This window comes from Pangasianodon hypophthalmus, chromosome 26 (assembly GCF_027358585.1).
Source record: "Pangasianodon hypophthalmus isolate fPanHyp1 chromosome 26, fPanHyp1.pri, whole genome shotgun sequence".
NCBI lineage: Eukaryota > Metazoa > Chordata > Actinopteri > Siluriformes > Pangasiidae > Pangasianodon > Pangasianodon hypophthalmus.
The window spans coordinates 1,915,335-1,940,020 of record NC_069735.1 but is presented as its reverse complement, the minus strand read 5'-3'; the positions used below and the strand labels follow the sequence as shown (position 1 = coordinate 1,940,020).

The window sequence follows — 24,686 nt, the reverse complement described above, 5'->3', positions numbered from 1 at the left end:
GGGTTTGCTTTTCAGTGTGGCACGTTTGCCTCGTGTCACGAAGTGTGACTGCATTTCACTCTGGCATGGAAATGTATAAAATACGGATCGAGTTTTCTTCATATGATCATGCTGTAAGTCACTATAAAAAATTAGTTGATGTGACTCTCGGATGTAACACACACACACACAACACATACTGTAGTGTTTATACGGATTACTGAACGGATTTACGGAAAAGCTGTCGTTAATCCCTGTGGTACCACCCAACTGACTTGATCGCCTTCCCTACACACACACACACACACAGATACAATAGCTCCCACTGCTACACTGCCTTTGTTATTATTATATATTTCCGCACATATGTTATTGTTGGATATATTTAATAGCAAATATTCAATATGACAATATTCAACCGTTTTAGGAAACAAGCTAACTAACTCCATTAACTCCATTAGCATATTTATCACATGTCAATTGAATGTGTAATTATTCTTATTCGTATTATTCCGTAACTTCTCAATGCCTATTACATCTCAGAACGAACTCAATATCACGGCGGCGTTAGAGATGTACCCGATTAACCTTATCGCCTGCCGCGTGCACACTGATTCAGCAATCCCTAAACTCCAGCAAAGTCCGTGAATTCAATCCCAGGCTTTCACCGGTTACGATCTGCCTCAACAAACGGCGTCGGCGCTAATGGGCACCTCAGACAGGAAGTGCTGAGAAGTGTGCGTGAGGTCATCTGTTAGATGAAATCAGAGCTCCACTCGCATTAGCAGGGCTGAACTGATGGAATGCACACTCACTGACCCAACATCACCCTCATCCACACCTCTGTGAATCTGCCAGAGAAGAAGCGCTAACCTGATATCGGCGCCATCTTTTTAATGGCATTAAGACAGGAGGATAGAAGTGCAGAATTGACAGTGCAGAATTGGATAGAATGCGTTTTAGGTGTGATAGGAAGAGTATGTACTTACTGCAAGATAACTGTACAAGCCAAAATCTTAGTGTCTGCTTATTTAAGTTGGGAAAATACGAGAGTATAGAGTCACTGATCACTGTTGTTCCCAATGACCAATCACTGTTGTTCCCAATGACCAATCGCTGATCACTATTCTTCCCAATGACCAATCGCTGATCGCTGTTGTTCCCAATGACCAATCACTGATCATCACTGCTCCCAATGACCAATCACTGAACATCGCTGTTCTCAATGACCAATCACTGATCACCAATCACTGATCACCATTGTTCCCAATGACCAATTACTGAACATCATTGTTCCCAATGACCAATCACTGAACATCGCTGTTTCCAATGACCAATCACTGATCACTGTTGTTCCCAATGACCAATCACTGATCACCATTGTTCCCAATGACCAATCACTGATCACCATTGTTCCCAATGACCAATCACTGATCACTATTGTTCCCAATGACCAATCACTGATCACCATTGTTCCCAATGACCAATCACTGATCACCATTGTTCCCAATGACCAATCACATCTTTGTTTCATAAACTCTGGTTTTAATTCTCTTCAGATACTGCGATATTTATACTTCCCAACTCTCACTACTTTATTTGTCTATGTTCTTGATATAAATGATATTATTTTGTAAAAATATGTAAATAGCTAGCTTGTGGTGTCATGACCAAATATGCGTAAATAGCTAGTAAATAGCTGTGGTGCCGTGACTCAAGACTCCTAAATGATTATGCAGATTGGTCCATGACAGCATCAGGCTACTTCTAGCGACTTTTAAAGGATGCATTAGCTACTTCCCCTGAAATGTGTTGGCAAAACTGCACCTGGAAACGATTAGCTATACCCATACAGCATTACGTTATCGGTGTACAGTTTTAGATTTCCGTATCATTGTATCATCGTCGTCATCATCCTTAGTGTGCGTAAAGTGTTTCCTTTGAATCAGCAGTGACCTCTCATTTCACCTCATTACTGTCCTTATGACACATTTATGACTCATTCGGTTTCTGCACTGAATGGAAACAGGAAAATGATACCAAACAGTATCAGACAACAAAGACTTCATCGCAGCTACGGGCTAAATTGTGTCTGCGCCACCTGTTATCATGTAACATGCTAGTTATTAACTCCAAAATGTCATTTTTTAATAGTTAACCGCTCCTGTATGGCTGTTGGCATTGTTTGGTAATCAGCATGAAACAGGAGACAAGACATGGGTGGACATCATCAATTCATTAGCTAGCCCACTGGGTAAGTGAAAGACCAAGTGATGCCCAGTCCCAGGTTTTAGTTGCCCAGAAACCTAAATGACCTGGTTAAAAAGTAGTAACTACTAACATAACATTATTTCAGACACTAACAAGTTCCTGTATAGTAGATGATGTGGACATAGCCATCGCTTCCTAAGAAAGTGTCCAAGCAAGTCATGTTGGTGCCCTCAACAAAAATTAAGCAAGTTGTTGGCCAAAATTTTGGCAATGAGCTGTGGCGTTTTCATTTAAGACGCTGCTGAGTGGCGCAACAGAAAAGCGCTCACCCTGCGCAAGTTAGATTCCTGACGATGCCACAGCCATCAAAAGCAAACTGGCTTTTCTCTCTGGGTGGGAGGGGCATACTCTCTCTCCTCTGTCAATCACAGCAACACTAGCCAATCGTGGGCGTCTGTGAGCTCACATATGCGGAACAGGGTAGATAGCATTTTCCTCCGAGTGGGTTACGCCACCTTGTGATGCAGCAGTCTTTTGCAAAAGTCAACAGCGAGTTGGGTTTTTTCTTCCTCTGCTTTAATGAAAGGAAAAAAAAAAAAAGACTTAACCAAAGTCTAGACCAGATGTCATGTGAATATTTCTGGCAAAACTAAAAATAATAATAGGGTGCACGTCAATCAACTCACTGAATATATCAAAGCTATAAAAACATTTTCCTGGATAAAAAGTAGACAAAATATACAAAAGTCCAACTTAGTCACACACCTAAGGCTTAACCTAACTCCAGACCAACAGTGAGAAGGAAAGACCGTACTTTGTGGCTCCATCCCAATCCCTGCAGCTGTCGCTCTGCCAGGAACTGACAGCTCACCTACATTAGCTAATGATCTTCCGTCCTGTCCTGCCTGTTAGTGCATTTCCTCCTGAGGACACTCAGATGGACGAGCGAGTGAGAGAGTGAGCTCAGCCTCGGCTCGGCTCTGACTAATGCCTCCTCTGAGATACCTTATACCTCATTGCTGGCATGATCGGAAGGATGCTAGCATGCTAAAGGCATACTAACCTGATTGATAAATATTTAGAGAGATAATACTAGTGGATGATGGTAATGATAATGGGCTGATAAAGATTAGTTTCTTAATCTAAACTTTAAAGTGGCGAGGTCAAACCTGAAGATAGCTCTTGAGCAAGACTGTTAACCCTTTACAAATTTAGCTAGCTTTTAGGAGAAAAAAAACACACGATTTGCTGTGTAATGTCAGATCAGAAATGGACAAATCAGCAGCCCTGGACAAGCAGATTCTGAGACCAGGGTATTGGCTTTTTATTCGTAGTCGTCTGGCAGTAGGTCAAACAGCCAGAAAAATAAAATAAACCCTTTACTCAAGCATGTTATAAAACAAGCAATCCTAATGTGAAACAATTATTTTCTTTACTTCCACCAGTTTATTAACATAAAGAAGTACGGCCAAATCTCAAATGTCTTTCTTTTCACCACATGCGCTCACTACCTAGGGTATAACATGTCCAAGAGAATGATATTTAGCATGAATTTGATGAAGTTGAGCCATAAAAAAGCAACCCCCTTGTGTTTTTGTTGTATTTTAATGTGATTTGACAAGGTGTCACTGAAAATTCTCTATACTCTCACTCATATTAAAGTATTGGCACCCTGTGTGCCTTGGGAAGTTGAGAAGCTCCTGTAAGCGCATTTTACAGCAGTACGTTTTTGCTCTGTAAGTTATAACACAAGCACTGTGCAGGCACCATGTTAAAAACTCCAGTTATAAATATACGTGAGCCGCTACGTACCAAAAACTCAAGCTCTTAGGATAAGCATCACACTCTTCAAACTGCCCCAGCTCTGGTTCTGTATCTACCCACACTTTCTATTTATACACAGCCCAGGGTTGAACTATTTATAACACAGACAACACAACTCGAGCTCAGAGAAGCCCAGGCACTGACCCATATCTGAAGCCTAAATACACTTGGAGGAAATATTCGATTCAGGATATCATATATTAAGAACTGCTTGATGTTTTAAGATGCTAAAAGATACTAAAAGATGCTAAGAATGCTCTCAAAAGTTCTCTGCCTCTCAGTTAGGGGTATATCTTATCATAATCACGATATTTGAAGGAATTTCTGCGATACAAGATAAGCATCGTGAAGTGTAGGTATGCTCACAAACTGCCAGAAATGCAGTAGTGTTGCATAAAAAAATATGACTTATGTAATGTCTACCAAATAAAAGTATTTTATTTTTTATGGGAAAAAAAAAAAAATCAATATTTCATTCAACTTTTAAAACATCACATCAGCTGCATTTAGTGAGTTTGTAACTAAAATATATTCATTTAAAAAAAAAAAATCACAATATCCCCTGATATCCCAGAAAAGCATATTGTAACATAATTTATCCTGATATATTGTCTGTCTTATCGCTCTGCCTTACTATCATTCCAATTAAAGGAGGCGTGGCCTCTGTGCATTTCAGTCCAAGTGAAAGAGGCGTGGCCTCTGTACCTGTCCTAATGAAGGAGACATGTCCTCTGTGTATATCATGACATCATTGTATAGTAGGATTTTAAATAAATTCACAGGGAAGGGAAGGTGAAAGTGTTTGTAAAACAAATGAAACGGGTGAGTGAGAATGTTTTTTTACACTCTTGTGGACTGAAACTTTAAAAACTGCTGCGTGTGACGAGCATCTAAAAATGCCTCAGAAACACGTCCGGCGTCAACTGATAAGAACGTTGAAAAAATGAATAATACAGAGAGAGAATGCATGAGCGGTGGGAGACTGAGGTCAAGAGCCGAGGTTCGAGAATATGACAATTAAAGGAACAGGACGACGTCATTACCTCAGCATGCAATTTGTTGCTAATTGTTTCCGATGGAGGAAAACAAGTCGGACTATAGAGCTGCGTAGTTACGAGGTCTATTTTGGGCGACGTGTTAAGAAGGAGCTGCGGGTACGTTGTGGGGGAAAGCGAGCATTCCTGACCTCCTCCTTATTGTCGCACAAAAGCTATTTTGGCATTCCTCATGCATACAACGCATCCTGTCAGGGGGGAAACACCAACACACATCGTGACCCTTTTTCCTGTGACTACAACATGCACGCAAACCCATTCTCCCCCCTACACCAACACACACACACACGTACTAAGAAGATTTTAGTATTCTTCTTTGGTTTTTTTTTTAAACACCACAACAAACAAGAATGAAGTCAGCCATATCAGCGTGGACGTGTATAGTCCGAGTCTGAGGTCACTTAGTCTGAGTGACAGCCTGCTAGTTGCTGAGGCTAGCGTTTAGCAAAGCACACTTCTAAACAGAAACCTGCAGAAACCATTATAAAGGTTCTAGAAAAACACAAATCTACATCAGAAGTTGATGGGATCTTGAAACACCTTCTCAAAAGACTTGTATTTCTATAGTTGTCTGTGAACTTCACATTTCTGGAAGGAGTCTCCAGTGTCAGAGATAAAGCTGTAACCTTACGACATCTTCAGGATGGAGGAGTTTACATTTTATGATTTCTTTGTCTTATTAACTTTGAGAGAGAGAGAAAAAAATGAGGCTGGTGATGGAATGACTGTTTATAGCTGCTATAACGTAAGTGACAATTTGATTCGTGGACGTTCCCCATCATTAAACGTAACTATAAATGTATATAAAAAAGGAAAAAGTATGATGTGTCGTTATTTAATGAATAGAATTTGCAAGCGCGGGTATAAAGAGAAAGAAAACACTTTGAGGCATAAAGTTTGTGGAAAATAATCAACTTTTCTTTGCGTCAACCCGCGTCACACCAACGTGAAATAATGATGTTTGACATTTCAGAAAGAACCGGAGAACAAATTATGCTTGGTCATTATGCTTGGTCTCTGTAATGGTGTTTTTAATGAAACAGACTCCTCCGTAATCTGATACACATGATACGATTTAAAAAAAAAAAAAAAAAACAGAGCACACTGGAGCAAATTACTGCAATAATCATATTGACAACACCTCCCCTGTGACCGTGATCGCCGGGTCCTCAGGTGACCTGTATGCAGCCTGATTAAATTGCTGCAACTCGGTGGCAACAAATAGGACACGAGCGGCCTTGCTGTTAGTCTACTGTGTATTAAGCCACAGAGTGGTGTGTGTCGGGTCAATTCGGGAGACGAACTGCTGCTTAATTAACTGTGCCTAAATGGCTTCCAGTGACATCCAACACCCAAGGAACCAAGGAAGAGAGAAGTGGTTGGAGATGAAAAAAAATTTGTAGATGGTATTGGTGTTGTCAGTGAAGCGTAAACACGTGTGCACACTGGCCTTTTGTCTTACGTTTCGAATATTATCTACAAAGATGTCATGAAGTCCAATTCTCACTAGTCCATATACAGCAGGATGAAGTACTGCGCTTCCAGGATCACAACATAAAGAATAAAAACATGGCTCCATCCCAACGACCACATGGAGTGCAGATAGAGTGAGAACGCGGGCCAGGAACAAGTGCAACACAACACAATAAATCCACAGGACTATTCACAACGTTCCAAAGTAAACACTCGGACCAGAACAAGAACAGCGCTGGGATAAAGACCTGAAATAACCCGATATGAAGCTTGAAATGGACCAGTGTTGGCTGAATCTAATATCAGGCGTCACTGCACAAATATAAACAGTTGGTGGAACTGTAAATCTTTATCACACAGATGTTTCACGCTTTAAATCTGCAGGAGATACAAGTTTAGAAATGGCCCTAGTTTCTTTTTAGCACGCGCATAATGTGATACAGCAGGTGGGAAAAAAAAAAACAAGCGTGTTATCATTAGCAGATGCTCATTCAAGAGGACAAGAAAAGATTTTCAGAAACTACAGTTTCTCATAAATGTCAGGGCTGGTGGAATTGTATATCTTTATCATTAAAAGGAGTACTTCAACCAAGTAACAGCGATAAAATCCATGGCGCTTTTACTCAGAAACTGCAGCCTAATTAGAGGAACATGTTCTTACGTCAAATGTTCGGCGTTGCAAGCTTTGCCTGGGAAGCTCGTTTAGCTCGTCGAGATCAGATTAACTTTGTTGTCTTGAGTATTTAATGCGACAGGAAGTAAGAGTTTGGAATTATGTAAAACAACTTCACAACTGGGCAACGATACAAAGTCCATGATGAGGATAAATGCAATAAATGCTTTAACTCTTAACCGCTCACTCTGTCTTGATAGGCTGCAGCTCCTGCCAGTCACCACGTAGCTGGACTTCTTTCAAGCCAGAAGGTGGGAAATGATGATGTTTGGAATATCTGAGCTCTCATATGCATACAATGTGTACAAATGACAGATGCATATAAATTTCAAGCCAATTTCAAGCCAGTTTGTTTGTTTTTTTCATTTTTACCAAAAGAAATTTACACACTATAGCTTTAATATAAGCATGACATGTTTTAGAAATAGGTTGATTATACGCAAATACAGTTTTTATACAGTTTTTATTCAATTTATCTAACTTACTGAAGTTAGATAGTTAATATGGCATTTTGGCTTTATACTGCCCTAATTACTGCTTCCATATTACATTCATAGTCTCTGACTTTATACAAAACTTAGACAACTTAACCAAACGTCCACCAAAATACTTGTTTGAATATAAGACATTTTTATCAGTGATGCTGAACAGAGAAGATGGTGTTTCGCAAGGCTATAAACAGACCGTCTTTCAAGTTTGGGAGGAGAATCTTGGCAAAAGAAAGTTGTAAATATTCCAACTTGCTGCATGATTTGGTAGAAGTAAACAAGAATCAAATATTTTCCAGCAATTTTACAGTGTATTGCTGAACGCTACATTACAGACGGTGACTATTAAAAAGGCCATTTAGAAAAAAACGCTTAGCGAGATGTGGTTGGGCTGTGCTGCCCAAAGCACAGCGGCCACCCTGTAAGTGCTAACGACACACAGTGTAACAGCGCCTGTCGAGCTATCCCTTCACACATGGACATTTTTCTCATTTTTGTGGGTTTTGCTGCCGAGTCTCCAATGAGTGGAATGTTCTTTAATGTGAAGCAACTGTAGCAGGCTTTGATAGACCAAATGACTTCCACAGACACAAAAGAAGGAAGGGAAAAAAAGTTGGAAATGGAAAAAGTAGGACAACTCATGTCATGTACAGACAACTCCCAAAGTAGGAAACTGTCTTCAAAGAATTCCTTACTAAACCCTAATAACAATTAGAATTCAATGAAATATTACGTATTTATATCCATAAGTCTCATGGCTGGTTGTCTGTCTCATATATCTATAGCTGATCATTTTTGTACACTTTTCTGGCAACAAGCTTCAGAATCATAAAGGTTGTAATCAATACTGTCAACAAGAACAGAAATACTGTGACACAATCAGCTTTTCACTTTGTCGGAAAACCTTCATGGCATCCTGTCTTTAAAAGTTGTTAGAATTTTGCTTGAAAACACGACTAGTGAATAAGGTTTTGCTCTTCGCAATGTCAGTCAAGTAGTGCTTTTGTGTCGAAGTATGACGTTTTTGGCTATGTTTAGCTTGAGAGCCTATGTGGCAGTTGTCTGTTTTTGGCATGTTGTATCACTATGCCGTTTTAGATCATTTCCTTTGACCCAGGTCAAGGTTTATTTGTTCCTCTGGGTGAAGTTACTGGGAGTTCAACTGACGGTTCATAATTTCGGTTCTAGGCCTGACGGGAAGTTTATTAATGACATTTTGTTCGGGATTTCCGAAATTGTGCGCATACATTAAAATGTTTTGCTTTCCAAATCCAACCACCTAACCACTGAACGCAATGAGAGATCTGTTGTGCTGGAGAGCACACTTCAAATAGGAATACCTGCCCAACGGAGACTGGGCACGGGGCCAGCATCAATACACGCTGTGGACATTTAAGTGAATCTATTACGATGATGGATATTGGACTGAAAGAGAACCAGGCCACAATAAATAGAGTTTGAGACAAACGCAGCCATTTCATGGGTATTAGTCAGGACCAGGGATTTGACTGGGATTTAGGAAGTGGAGGAGCTCTATTTCTTTCCTAAGCCTCATTTAATGATCAAATTTAATCGTAAATCATTCGCAGGAGCATTTACACCTAAAAATCCAGTTAGTTCAGAAAATATTTAGGATTCGAGTAAATTTACGTGTAAGGCGATTCATTAATTCGAACCATTCTGGTAACAGAGTGACCTCATCAGTCAGTATCATTGAAAACAAAGACAAATAAACAAGCTTAATAGTTGGTTTTCTTCTTCTCAAGATCGTCAGAAAATTATGGAACATTCCAAATATTTCGTAAGGGTGGACGTGTTCAGATAACAGAGTTGAACGAATGGAACTAACTAAAATGTTCATTTTTCACAGCCTATAATGGAGAACTTGAGGAAAAGTGCAAGAATGCAAAACAATACAAGTATTTTGAGATTATATCTGAAGTGTAGTTATAGTGGATGAGGCAGGCAAAAAAAAAAATTATAATAATAACCCCCCATCTCTTGAGTCAAGGGCAGGATGAGAAACAGGCGTGTGTGTGGTGGTATGGCACTGAGGTGTGAATACAAAACTGACTTTTCATTGTCTGAATAGTTCTGTTTTTAATGGATTACTCATGCACTGAGCACTTGACATGTGAGCACTACAGTAGATCTGAAGCTATTAACAGACATATTGACTGAATGTCATCAACCATCAACCATTTGGTGGACTGTGGAGGGAAATTAAGCCTTCATGGCGCCAGGTGTCAATACAATGAAATGTACAATCTATAGATACATCTATCTATCCTTTCTCTATCCATCTATCTGTATGACATAGTGTGTGTGTGTGTGTGTGTGTGTGTACATATGTTAAAAATAAAAACCTGTAGCTTACTGTATCCTTCAAAGCAGCCCAGCTTCTAAACGGGTTCATTTTTTTTTCCGTTAATCACCTGAAGTTTTTAAAATTTAAAAAAAAACCGTTAAAACCGTTACACTCCCCACGCGCGCACACTATTCCCCGAGCTGTCATGTAAACGACGGTACCTCCATTGAGGTAAACAACAAATTTTGGACCCAACGAACACACAAACAACATTTTATAAACACTTAACGTTAACTTACCGTGAGGTGTGTGTGTGTGTGTAAAAAAAAAATCCTCCAAATAATAATTACCAGGCAAATATTCGGGTTTTTTTTGCCCCTTTAAATTGTGTAGCGCTCGAGCGTCCTCTTTCTGGCCTCCTTCATTCAGTGCGCGCGCGGGGAATCCGCCTCCGCGCTCGCGCACGTTCAAGGCGTCAGCTGAGATGAGAAAACGACGGGTTTTTTTTTGTTGTTGTTATTGTTATTGTTGTTGTTTTGTTTTGTTTTTTTACATAGCTGAATGTCCGTCCGCGTTTGTTAAAGACACTCTCATCCGTAGCCGTTCCGTTTACGCCCAACGAGAAAAAAAATAATAAATAAAATTAAATAACATAAAAAAAAAAAATCCCTCACTCCATATGAAGAACCCGTATGTGCGCGTGCGGAAAGCGTCTCGAGTCGAGAACCGGAATGTTACGTTTCCTCAGCTCCGGTTTCCGTTCTTCCTTTTGTTTTGGCTGTGTGTTTGGCAGAAACCCGGGATCCAAATCTGACTCAGTGATTCCCGCTTCAATCAGGATGGAAAAAACATTCACTACATCATAAAATAGGCTCATTTATTATTTAAATGAATGTATGTGGCATATATGATGCTAGTGGCTGCTAATCAGCTGATTAAAGCCATTTAAATAGCTTATGGATGATGTGGGAAAAGAATCAACCTGGCAACCCTGGTGGAGGAAAGAGGCCATGGTTTAGCTTGGTACATGTTTTTTTTTTTTTTTTTTTTTTTTTCCCTCCAACAAACCTATTACACTCAGGCTTTAACTGCATCTCATTTACTGTAGCCCTGTTTTCATGCATATATGTGCATACACATAATATTACAAAAATATTATGTCACAAAAATGGTGATTTTTCTTCTTTAAAAGTGCAATGGGTATTTTTTTTTTCTATTTTACTAGTATAACCTGGAAAATACGCAAAGCATGATTTAAAAACGAATGTTTTAAGCCATGTCCTCATCACAAGCGTAACCCTGTAACTGTAAACCTGTTTGGAAAACAGCTTTATCGTCCGGAATGATTGTGTGTGTTTGCATAAGCCTCTTTTTTTTTTTGCATTTTATAGACACTTTCCAACACTCCTTCACTCGGCAAGCGCCCAGCACAGCCAGATAATTCTCCTGTGAGCAAAAACACTCTGTGCTTTGAAAAAACTTAACAAAAACCAGAATAAACATTTTTTTCTTTTCACCATTTATTACTGGTGAAGGAGATGAAGCGGGACGCAGAATCACGATGTTGCTCCTGGACAGTTGTGGTAACGCAATCTGTATAAAGTTCTGAATTGTTTGAATGACCAGCTTTACGTAACGAATGAAGTAAATAAGTTATTTTGTTTCTTTACAACGAAAAAGGACAACGAAGGCACTTCTGACCAGCCCATCCCAGTCCTTGCTAATGCTAACTCTAGTTGTACCGCCATAGGTTCTGGGGGCGGGGCTATGTGCACATGGGTGGGGATGGGGGTGGGCTCAAGGAGTTAAAAAAAAAAAAAAAAATTTCAATCCTTATTCAACTCCACCTATTTAACTGTTAAACCTAAACTTGCCCAAATTAAACAAATCTTGCATCTTGAAAACCCTGTTTTCAGGCATACATTTGAAAAAATTGTATTTAAAAAACATTTTTATTACTTTCTGGCTTTTGGTTCTTTTGCAAATACTTTGTGAACACGTTTAAATAACTCATCACACGGTGTAAAAAACAAAGGGCCAACTGAGTTCAAGCAATCTAGCACCTCCATGTGGTGAAATCCATACCATAACTCCAAACCCTCTATGTAGTATCAACAATAATAAATAGCTTTATTAACGTAGAAAATAGTATTTTGGTCACACACACACACACACACACACACACTCAGATCACACAATATGTGTGTATGTAGTAACGCGCCATTTCCTTGTTGCCGCTAGCTTGGTATATCAGTGAAAGATTGAAGGCGATTTCTCTGCGCAGATCCACCTGATCGTCCTCAATGCCCTGAAACACAACCAGATAGACGCTCATATTATTATTTATTCAATATCACTCATTCACAACATGGCCGCCTGAGGTTGTGTGCTATGTAAGAACTTTGAAACTAGTATTTATCCATTTTAAAGAAAAATGTAAAGAAATCACTAAAAGCACTTTAGTGCCTTTTTACTGTTTCTTATCTTTATCGTCCCCTTCGTTAGATTACAGTTTTCCTTTCATTACTTTAAACAATTTCATTTTTTTTCTACATTAACCCTGATGATGACAGAATGAACGAGACGCTGTTGTCGCTGTTGTACTGACCTCCAGTTTGACAGGCGGTAAGCTGAGGGCTTTCTGATAGTAGTGGATGGCCAAGTGGGTCAGACTGAGCTGGTGCAGAGCACGACCTAAATTATACAAACTCTCCTGACAGTGACCTCTGAACTCCACGTAACGCCACAGAAAGGAGAAACCCTGCAGATAGAGAGACAGAGAGAGAGAGAGAGAGAGAAATGATATAACCAACATCTAAATATATAACTTTAAAGGATTTGTTCCTTCAATGATTGTCCAGCAGTCCTGAACCATGATGCTGCCGCCACCATGCTTCACAGTTCCACAGTTTTAGTGTTCCGGTGCAGTGCATTTATTTTTTTTTCTTCCTGTCAGCATTGTGAATTTCTGTCAAAAAGTCCAAAAAAAAAAGTGGGTCTTTCTCATAGTGGGCACATGAGAAAACAGCAAGTTCTAGAGATTTCTACAAGTCTTAAGCTGTTACCCTTGGGTTCTTTTACACCTCCCTTGCATTGCACGCTGTGTATTCTAAGTGTGATCTTTGCAGAGGACGCCCACTCGCAGGGAGCAGAGCAAGAGTATTGAATTTCCTCCATTTGTGAACGTTTCGCTTTATTGTGGATTGATAAAAATGCACATTTCAGAAATGCTTTTCTAGCCCTTCGTGGCTTCATGTAAGTCTACAGATCATCTCCTAAGACTTGTTATCATAGCGTTTCATCTCGAATGTGAATAGTTAAACGATTTATCCAGTACTGACAAGAATAAGTACAACTGTTTGTGTGTTATCAGGTCAGTCAGATTGTTCTTGTGAAGATCCGACCCCATGTTAAGAGTAATTTATTCAGAAATCCAGTCAATTCCAATGAATTCCTTAGAAACACGTTTGATTCAAACACGTACCTGTAGCACCAACGCATGTCTCTTCGTGACAAACTTCTGTGAGGCCATGTGAAAGAACGTGAGGCCCACACACAGGCTGTGCAGAGGGTGGCACGGCTGATTCCTGAACGCCTGCATATACTGACCTGCTCAACATGGAAGCCAAAGGAACAAATCAAGACTTAGAGTTTTAATGAGGTTCATGAAAAAAATCAGTGGTCTGTGGAATTTATTTTTAATTTCTATCGGTCTCATAAACTGCTATGAGATATGGTTTAATTAAATGTCCATTTAAGCATGCATAAAGCATCCATGGAGACCCTGGAGCATGAAAATGCAGGAACAGATATGAACCTTCTGCTCATAAACACTACAACGACACAGACGAATAATAAAATGGCTGCCACGTGACTCTTGTGAGAGCTCTGAGCCGTACCGAGTGCGTGTTTGAAGGTCCCGGAGACGAGCGATGTGTGGCCGTTGAGCAGGCAGAGCGCATGGTTCTCCGGGTTCTTCAGCATGAGGCGCAGGCAGAAGCGGTGATGGCGTCCGTCCTGGGAGTGCAGAGTCACCTGGCTGAAGATGTTCCACAGCTGAGCTCGCTCCACAGTGTACATTAGCATCAACCTGAGACACACACACACATTTAAACATACAGAGCGTAGCAGGAACTCCTGCAGAATAGAAGCCATTATGATGAATGGATTTTTCTTTTCACGTAACGTAGAGATCTTCTGAAGTGAAGCCCTCACCTAATGTAGTCATACGCTTTTCGGAAATTGCGGTCCAGGAAGGCGGCGCTCAGGCCCAGGTACTCAAGCTCTTTGCGTTTCACGCGGTCGTCATAGAACGAGTAGAACTCGAGCGACGAGTCGACGAGGAGTTCGGCCTCAGTGAAGCGTTTCTCCTCGCACAGTATGTCGAGGCAGCTCAACAGCAGATTCCACCAGTCCTCCCGAGACAGCACACTCGTTTTTCCTACACAGAAACACAAAAAATCGTTACGCATCCTCACGAGACTGACAAAAGTAAAGCAAGCGTTGTTTTTTTTTTTTTTTTTTTTTTGGATTTCATTAATAATGCATCCAATAAGGAACATCAGCAGCTATTACAGGATTTCATCTGGTTATTTCAAAACGCAGACATATAATCAACTTCACTTCTTATGTGAGATGCTTTTCTGCTCACCACGGATGTAAAGAGTGGTTGTTTGTGTTACCAAAGCCTGCTGCTACGATTGGCTGATGGGATAATCACATGAACAGCCACTGCCTACTTCCAAAACCGTATACTACCTTACTGAACAGTATGTCAAAAAGGAAGTCGCTACAGGTTACCATAGTTACTAGTGATGCCATAACATTATGGCATGCTTCAAAGTTTTGGATAGACTAAAACACACATACACATCATCATCATCATCATTCATCAAGAAATTCCAATCAAGATGTAGCACTACTGGAAGCAAAAAGATGCTGGGCGTGAAATACAACCACAGCTAACCTGTCACGTCTAAGTACGCCGCTTCCTGGTCCTCGATTTCGGACAGCGTGTTCTTGGACACTCTGATAAGGCGCAAGTGCCTGGTGCCAGAAGATGTGTTAGCGATCAGGCACACCTGAGCTCTTACCATCGCCACCTGCAGGACAGGAGAAGAGTTACGAGGTTTAAAAGCCCACAAATCTCATGTATGATGGAGATTTTAGAAGTACATAAAAGTATCCAAAGAAAGAAAACTTAGAGGTCAACCTTAAGTAGCATGGACAGCATAGTCAGCAGAGTGTCTATGTAGTCGTCGGTTCGGCCTTGAGATCTGAGAAGTGTGGAGCGGTGCAGCAACAACTTCAGCTCCTGAAACCACACATTACATGCTGAATCTGAGGTAGGAAATGCTGCACAGTTACTAAGTGCAATCCAAAACATATTCAAAATGTTCCTATATAAAGCTAGCTAGCTACTGATAAAGGAAATAGCTTCTTTGATGCTGATTTACGGGAACAAGTCGGTCACTTTCAGCTGCGTTCAGCATTTAAATGTTAGCCCAATATATTCTTTGTGGGGTTTTTTTTCAGTTACAGCAAATAAACAGTATTGATAATGGCACAGGAGAAGCCGAAGTGAGCGTGAGCCGGGACACAGACCTGCTGGGCTGCCGAAGAGTCTTGAGCCAGGGTGTCAGGGTCGTACATGGGCTCCAGCGCCTTGAGGGCAGAGTCAGGTCTACCCAGCTGCTGCTGCAGGGTGGAGAGAGCCAGACGTGCCTCCAGATGCAGAGGCGCCATCTCCACCACCTTACTGTAGCTCTTAGCAGCCACCTCTAAATGGCCAAGGGCCTTCAGACACTCTGAGAACAGTCATGAAAAAAAAAGTATACACTCACACACTTGAGTCATATATTGAATCATTTATCAAACATTGAACAGAGTAACATTATTCTTAATATAGTACTCCTTGAAATAACTTTCATTTAGTAATAATGGTACAGTGAAACATAAAGGACAAAAACAAGGCCAAGTGAAAGATGTGGGGAAAAATGAAAGACAAGGACGCTAGAAAAAAAGAGAAAAAAAACAAGGAGGCCGAGCAAACGGCAATGAGACTGAACGAAAGACATGGAGGCAAAATGAGAGACAAGGTGGCAAAACAAAAACAAAGAAAGCCAAAGGAAAGACATGGAGTCTAAACAAAAGACAAGGAAGCAAAGCAAAATACAATAGCAATGAACAAAAGGTAAGGAGGCTAATCAAAACACAAGACAGTTAACCCAAAGACAAGAAGCTAAACAAAAGACACAGAATGCAAGAAAAGGAGCCTAAATAAAAGAAGAGGGAAGAAAAACAAAAGCAAAGAAGTCAACGAAAAGACAAAGACATGGCGGCTAAACAAAAGACACAGAGGCTAAACGAAAGAGAAATAGCCTGAGCAAAATAAAAAAAAAAAAAAAGGAGGCTAAACAAAAGACACAAAGTCTAAACCAAAGACCAGGGGGCAAAATGGAAGCCAAGGAGGCTGAACAAAAGGACACAGAGGCAAAACAAATGTCTAAGTGACTGAACAAAAAACAAAGAAGCTAAATGAAAAACAACAACAGAAAACACGTAAAACAGCCAAATTACATGCATGGGAGTCAAACAAAAGGAGGATAGTGGGTAAAACAAAGCTAAATAAAATACAGTCAAAAAAATCAGTGGGAAGGCAAAAACAAAAAACAAACAGTCTAAACAAAAGAACACAAAACAAGACATGGTTATACAAAAATAAAGGGAGGTAGGTAAGAAATTTAAATAAACGGCAGTAGGGACAAACAAAAAAGAAACAAATGACGAAGAAATAAATGAAAGACAGAAAATGAGGCCAAAATAAATTGAAAAAGTAAAAACAAATGTAAAGAGGAGGTAAAAGGCAACAGTCCAACAAGAGTGGGAACCAGGCAAGAAGTGGCCAAACAAAATAAGTTAAGAAATCAAACAATAAAGACGAAGCAAAAGTAAAAGGGAAAGAAAAAAACCATCCATACCTGCATGTCGGAGCCACACTACGGCGAGGTTGTATCTCTCAGAGCAGACGAGTGCAGCGAGCAGCGGCAAGGCGGAGCCATACTCGCCCTTATCCATGAAGGCTTCAGCCACGTCCAGATACAGATCACCCAACTCCTCGGGACTCTGCTCCATCATAGATGTCAACATTGGCTGCAGAGAGCACAAGGATGAAGGGTCAAGACCTACAAACAATCCTCGCCCCTCTATATACAGTAACCTGATTTATTAAGCTAGAAGTGTAGATACAGCAGACGCTGGTACGCCAATGGGAAAAATAATAATACGTGAAATATGCACACGGATATCAGCTCGTGCCTGTAAGTTATACAATCCACACTGGCACTCTGGAACAACTGAAGTTCCCTTTGGGAATCAACAAAACCTATCCAGTCCTATCCTACCCTATCCAATTCCAGTCTGATCAATCCTTTCCCATCATATTGTATCCTACTCCATCCTACTGAATCCAATCCCATTTCATCCCATCTCATTCCATCCCTTCATATACATCATATTCCATCCAATCCCATCCAACTGTTCCCTTATATTGTATCCAATCCATAATCCCATCCCATTCTATAGTATCCTATCTATCCTATTCCATTCTATCCATCATATTCCTTCCAATCCCATCCCTGGCTCATGCTATCCCTTCCCCTTGTGTCCTATCAGATCCCATCCAATATTATCCAATCCAGCATCATCCCATCCGATCCCATCCATCATATTCCATCTAATTCTATTCCATCCCCTTGTATCATTTCCCATCCCATAGTTCCCAATCCACCATCGTCCCATCCCAACCACCATGTTCCGTCCAGTCCTATCCCATCCTACTGTATCCAATCCAATATATTCCCATCCAATAATAACCCATATAATTCATCACATTTCATCCAAACCCACCCCATCCTACAATTTCCAATCCATTCCCATCTCATCCAATCCTTTCACAATCCGTTATATTCCATCTTATCACACCCTCACACCATGCTGTCTCAATCCATCCTCTGGCTTCCTATCACATCCTAGAGTATCCAGTAATATCCCATCACAACCATCATATTCCATCTAATCCAATCCTATAGTAACCAACACTATGCCATCCTGTCCAATTGTACACAATCCCATAATATCCTATCCCATCCAACAATATTCCATTCCAAACCCATTCTGTCCAATCCCATTCTCTCATGTTATATCATACCCCATATCTTTTTAGACGTATCCCATCTCCTCGTATCGTATCCCATCTCATTCCATACAATGCCATCATATTATATAATATCCCATCCCATAACATTGTATCGTATTGTATCCGATTCCATTTCACTGCATCCCAATGCCTTGTATCAAATCCCATCCTATTATACAGTATCCTATCCCTTCAGATTGAATCATATTGCATCCCATTCCATTCCATCATAACCCCATCCCTTCATATTATATCCCATCTAATCCAACCCCAACCTATAGAATCCCATCACAATGTACCCTAACCAATCCCTTTTCATCATTGCTCGTCCAAAATCCCAATCCCATTAGATCCTATCCCATCCCTTCCCAGCATATACGGTTCCATCACACAGTATCGTATCGCGGTATCTCGTTTAGCATCGAATATTTCTCCCAAATGTATACATGTGGGTATAAGGTGAACTCACATTCAAAGGTTTGAAGACATTTTGATGGATCAGACACACCATGAGCTTCACCCTGATATCTATAGGAACTTCATCAGGCACCACCACCTCCACAATGTCTCCTACAGACAGCAAAGAGTAGATTCAAACATCACAAAGTCTAATTTCAGGGACTAAACAGGCACAATTAAGAAAACTCACCAGCTTTATTCTCTGGAGAAACGGGATGTAAATTTGTTGGATCATCAGAAAGTTTCTCACTTTTTGCTTCTGCATTCTCATCCGTGTCCTCTTCCTTAATTTCCTCCTGATTCTCCGTTTCCTCCTTGTTCGCCTCTCTTTCCAGTACGATGCCACAAAACTTAATCAAGACCTAAACAGGATAAACACTTATAAAAACAAGGTCTTGATACCAGGCAATCCAACAAGTCTAATAAGCAAGTCCTCACCTCTAAGGCTTTTCCGTACTGGTGGTTGGCTATGTAGAGCTCAGCCGCCATGTTGACACACTCGGGCGTGACGAGCTCGGGATGTCTAGACAGAGCTTCTTCCATCACGCCGATAGCTGAGGGCAAGTCGCTGCTCTCGTAGTAGCTCCTAACCTCACAAACACACACTGTATCTAAAAGTCGTTCTAGGTGCCAATTGGTAGACCAGTCGTAGCTGGCTAATCTAGTGTGACGTACTTAGCCATGTCGCGCGACAGCTGCATGAAGTGTTCTCCGTCAGAAGGGGGCAGCAGCGTCAGGATGCGCCGGTAGCCGTCCATGGCCTGCTTGTGCTCTCCCACCTGCTCGTAGAGACTTGAGCGCTCCCACAGATAGCGCACGTTACTCTGGTCATATTTAATCGCTGCAAGGACACACGAACACTACGGGCTTAAGACGACGTACAGCATGTGACGATATCTACCGTGTCATACGAATCAGCTCAGACCTTTGCTGTAGCAGATGATGGCCTGTTTAATGTTCTCCTGCTCCAGCGACATGTCGGCCAGCTTCAGCCACTCGTCACAGTCGCTCGGGTTGAGGTGCGCGGCGATCAGGCCGAACTGCAGCGCCTTCTCCGCGTCGCCTTGATCCTCGTAGATCATCGCCAGAGTAGAGAACGGCTCATATGCCAGAGGAGCTACGACGCGCAAAAGAGGACGTTGTTCAAATATTTATACGTTATTCTTCATCTGAATTATTAGCAGTGCAAACAATATTCACAAAAACGGACCCCTAAAGCACGTCCCGTACTTTTAAACTTCATTATTTCACTTTTATTTCACTCTCAGGTTAAAATGAGCTAAACGTCATCTATGTAACATAAATACGATTTTGAAAAAAGGTGTCCATGAGCTATTTTTAAACATAGCTATACACCAAGTCTGAGAAAAAAGTGATAAGCAAGGCAAAAAAAAAAAAAAAACACTTGTGGCGTCATGATGTTATAGGAAAATAATCCACAACACTGAACTAAGTTGACTATTTTTATTGAAGTGTTTTACTCCTCTTACACCACAGCAATTTTCTACTGATCACATTACTATATTAATTAAAGAACGAGACGTCATCCTTTTTATCCATTTATAGTTACGGGCCCTTCTGTGAAACAAGTTAGTTCCTGTTCTCACTTGTGTTATATGTTACAGCAGACATAAACGTTCGTTCCCTCACCAGCGTTTCTTTTTTTTCTTTACTTTCGAAGGCTTAAAAAAAACGTGGCCTGTGATGTTACAGAGAAACTGGAAAGCGATCAATCAGATTTGAGAATTCGACAGCGCTGTGGTATAAAATATGATAAAACCCAGCACACCTTGGCGGATGATCTCCATGCACATGAGGATGGCGTCGTCTTTCTCTCCGCGGGCGTAGCGGATGTTCGCCTCGCCCATCAGGCCTCGGAGGGCACGCGGGAGCTTACTGCGCGAACGCCTTTCCTTCAATATCACACAAAAGACAACACGTTGCGAAAACTGGGCAGAACGGCGGCGCAATATGACGATATAATATCATCGTGAACATTTATCTCAAAAAACAAAACTTTTTTTCATATTGCAGGTATCATGATATCTTTTTATAAAATGTATATTTTTAAATAATTATAAACTGACTGAAAACAGTTGCACGGATGTTAAAAATTTGCATTTTTCATCTGTTGTTTTTTTGTCTTTCATCCTTTTCACTGTTTAATTTAATACAAATATTTAAATCAAATAAATATTTTTTTATTAAATAAATAATTTTATGTATTGCTTATTTTGTATATTTATGAAGTAGAAATATTATCAATTTTTTAAAAATTTTATTATATATTTATTTATTTATTATATTTATTTATTATAAATTATTATAAATATTTATAATATTTAATTTAATTATATTAAAATAAATCATTATTTATTTTTATTTATTTGATTTATTATTTAATTTATTTTTTTTAATCAATAAATAATTTCATATAGAAAGTATTTGTTTTGTAGGTGTTACAAAAAATATAAAAAATAAATAATGTATAATACAGTAAAAATTTATAAAGTATATAAAAAAGTAGGTGCTAAAAAAGTAATCTTTTCAGTACTTATTTAATAAATGTAATAATTAATTTAATATTAAAAACTATTTCTTTTTATAGATATTAAATAAAAGTATCATCAAACCATTTTTAAAAAAATGCAATACTACTGGAAGTTTTGTTAGCAAATATATATATATATATATATATATATTGTGATATACAATAAATATCTTTATTGATATGATATGATTTTTTTTTTCATTTTAATCATGCACATAAAGAGAGTATTAAGTACATGAGCTTACAGTGTTTCATCTTCTCATAAAGATGACGCGAAAGAGAGGTTTGTAAAGCAGGACGCACCTTCATCATCTTCTTGTTTTCCCGGTTCAGCTCCATCTCCAGAGCGAACACGTCCCCCGGCGTCACCTCGTTTGCGCCGTCGCCTGCGTTATGCTCCCCGATGTCCTTCCACTCCGCATCGCCGTCGTCCTCGTCTTCGTCTTCCAGCTCCTCGTCGTCCTCCCCGAGTATGGAGGCGAAGGCTTTCTGAACACACGGGCTGACTCCTTCTTCTGCGCCAACTACAGCTGGGAAAAAAAACAAAAACACCACCACGACACTTGAGTACAGAACAAAGTAATTCCTAAACGAAGTTACATACTGATGTCCGAATGACGCGTGAACGTGTCAAACATCCATCAGCGCTCGAATAATAATACCGTCATAAAGCGCTTGTTAGACTCGGAAACACTTCAAGCAATAATGTATAGTTTTAATAAAAGTAAAACACATCAAGCTTTGTGATTGGTCAGCGTGAAACCTATACACGGTGCACCCAAGATTAGCTCCGCCCACTTCACTAAGACATTAACATAACATTACTTATTCTGAGCTTCCTAAAACGTTATTAATTAAGTGGTTCGAAAACTTTTGTAGAAATTTTGCAACGCGCTCTCGGGAAGGCAAGAAAGACGACAGGAGTCACTTGAAAAGAGTTGCAGGACGACCTGAAAGCAGCAGGAACGACAGTTACACAGAGAACAACAAGCGACGAACCGCAAAAAATCGCAAAACTCCTCTGTTAAAAAGGAAGCATGTATGGAGAAGCTCCGCCCACCTTTTGGCATGGCCACGCCCACTCAATTACATTTTCATGGGGGAAAAAATCTTTGTACATTTTTATTTAGAATTTCTGCGTAACAAACAAATCTCAAAGAACAAATTCATTTATTAAACAAACAAACAAACAAACAAATGCATTTATTAAATGATGTATTAACTAAATTTGAAACATGTAATCAACTCCATGTAAATATATGTACAGACACCACAGCTATTAAACTTTCCTTAAGGACTGCTGATTATTCTCACTCGCTCTTTAGAGAGAAATTAATTCATTGAAGAAATTTGTATGAATTGTTCAAATAAACAATCGGTTCAATTGCTTTCCATTTCAGGCGAATGAAGTCGTAAGAAAAGGGAATAAACGCTAATTCTGTCTTTAACCTTTAAGTCCAGATTTTGATAACGATTTCAGATTTTAATTAAAATTGTGTACTTTTTATTGTTATAATGAAATATTATGCAAGTGTGGAAACTGGTTAAATGTTCAACTGCTTGAATTTTCACTTCCTGTGTTTTCTTACTTTACATTTTGCGTTAATTACTTAAGAGAAATTTCTTAATCTTTAAACATTGTTAACTAAATCAATTCGTCCGTGTCAAAATAAAAAGCATTTACTGCTACGAAGATTTTTTTCCTTTAAAAAGCTTTTAAAACAAGAAGAAGAACCTGCTTTTTAATATCTGTTTTTTTTTTTGATGATGTACTGAAGCTAAAGCCTGATTCTGTTATGACGAAATCCTGAAAATATTCTACTGATCAGATTTAATCCAAAGATACTTGATATTTGATGCTACAGTTTATGAACGAGGTGTGTGTGTGTGTGTGTGTGTGTGTGTGCTGACTGTAAGCACATGAATTCAGTGTTCTCGCTGTGGGGTTTGTACCTGTGTGATGTTTGCGTGCTGGTTTGCTGGTCTGCTTCGACGTGCTCGGAACAGCGTCATCTTTCTCATCCGAGGCGTCTCCTCCGTCCTCCTGCACCTGAAACAGGAAAAGATCCGATTTTTTTACTAAATAATATAAAAAGTTGCATAGAAACAAGCACAGATTTGAAATGATAAGACTCTACAGACTCTGTGTTTGATCCTGACATGACTTTTTAATGCTCTTTTTTAAAGAAAAGAAGATTCAAACAAAGGAAATTGGCAAAGAAAAAAGGACAAACAAGGAAAGTTTCTCTCAAAATATTAAGAATTTATTTATTTTTTAAAATTTTTGCTTAATGTAAACAGATCTGCTTTATTGGCAATTAAATATAAATTGACATATTTTGACAATTAAATATAAATTTATAAATATATAAACATATACATTCATATATATATATATATATATATATATATATATATATATATATATATATATATATATATATATGTAAAATTGCAAATAAATAAATTGTTTAAAAATAAGTTATAATCAATCACAATAAAAACAATAAAGTATAGATGTACATATATAAATATTTATAACAAAAATACATATGTATTAGTGTCTTGATTTCAAGGAATAATCAGGAAAAAATGTATTAAATATATTAAAATTTAAGTTATTTAAATTATTTCAGTATTGATTCCAAATGCACAGAAACAGCTAACAGACTGACTGAACACAGAGCCGAATCCCAAATGACACGTTCCTGACTCTATAGTACACTCTATAGGCGGTAAACGCCAGTGTTTAATCCCCTAACTAGTGCACTTCATCTAGGGGACGAGGTGCTATTTGGAAACCCGCCGAAGAAGCTTTAACGTTACCTTTTGCTTCGCTTTTATTCGTTCCTCTCTCCGTCTCTCGAACTCCTCGAAGGAAATTCTACCCTCTAAATAATCATTAAGCTCAGGGCTTGACTCTGACATTATATATATATATATTTTTTATTTTATATATATTATGAATTTTCGCTACACATTTACTTAGCTACCTTGCGTTCATGTTGCTAGCGAGTTCCGGCTTGTACCACGTGATCTCGTCACGTGCCTTGCTTTGTCCAATCGGAGCGCTTAGGATTCTTCTTCGTCCTCATATACGTAGTTTCTCAGAATGTGATGCTGCCATCTTGTGTTCGGATTTTCGTTCACATTTTTAATTATTTTTATTCAACATTTTTTACTATTTCACTACAAAGTGAATCACAATATCGTCCAAACATAAAGCACATTCCATTAAACTGCTAAAATAATTGTTAACAATTATTTAACTAAGCGTTTATATGTTATAATGTTCTTATAATTGTTATAAATGTTATTATAATTGATACAAATACCATACAGTTATAAATACAAACATTTCAGCCATGTTGCATCTATTTAAAATGTCATATTCTGTTGTCTCTTAATTGTCATGGGTTTAAATGTAAGGAAAAAATGATTAATTTTTCTATCTGGAAAAAAAATAGG

General features: G+C 39.2%; 2 protein-coding genes across 8 annotated transcripts in view; both read right to left on the bottom strand.

The window, feature by feature from the left end:
- The window catches only part of hecw2b (HECT, C2 and WW domain containing E3 ubiquitin protein ligase 2b), a 41,079-nt gene extending 30,046 nt beyond the window's left edge, over positions 1-11,033 (bottom strand). For 4 of the 6 annotated variants that reach the window (XR_008301056.1, XR_008301057.1, XR_008301058.1 and 1 more), the window contains exon 1: positions 10,311-11,032. The gene's annotated coding sequence lies outside the window, so the exon portion shown is untranslated. Of the gene's footprint in view, positions 1-10,310 lie in introns of all 6 variants that reach the window. The other 2 variants (XM_053230059.1, XM_053230058.1) reach the window with 2 other exon arrangements.
- A 911-nt stretch (positions 11,034-11,944) lies between these two features.
- On the bottom strand, positions 11,945-24,408 carry gtf3c3 (general transcription factor IIIC, polypeptide 3). 2 transcript variants are annotated; one of them, XM_026928693.3, is made up of 18 exons: positions 24,045-24,408; positions 23,172-23,268; positions 21,522-21,748; positions 20,457-20,580; positions 19,593-19,784; positions 19,343-19,508; positions 19,106-19,253; positions 18,858-19,029; positions 18,678-18,778; positions 16,992-17,163; positions 15,616-15,818; positions 15,224-15,325; positions 14,978-15,113; positions 14,227-14,452; positions 13,911-14,101; positions 13,496-13,620; positions 12,620-12,772; positions 11,945-12,319 (listed from the first exon to the last, which is right to left on the bottom strand). In XM_026928693.3, exons 1-18 carry the CDS (start codon positions 24,144-24,146, stop codon positions 12,197-12,199), a joined length of 2,760 nt encoding a protein of 919 aa, XP_026784494.2. In that variant the 5' UTR covers positions 24,147-24,408; the 3' UTR covers positions 11,945-12,196. The 2 variants fall into 2 exon arrangements, with proteins under 2 accessions (XP_026784494.2, XP_034156173.1); XM_034300282.2 differs by having other exon boundaries at positions 18,918-19,029.
- Between the last annotated feature and the right edge of the window lie 278 nt (positions 24,409-24,686).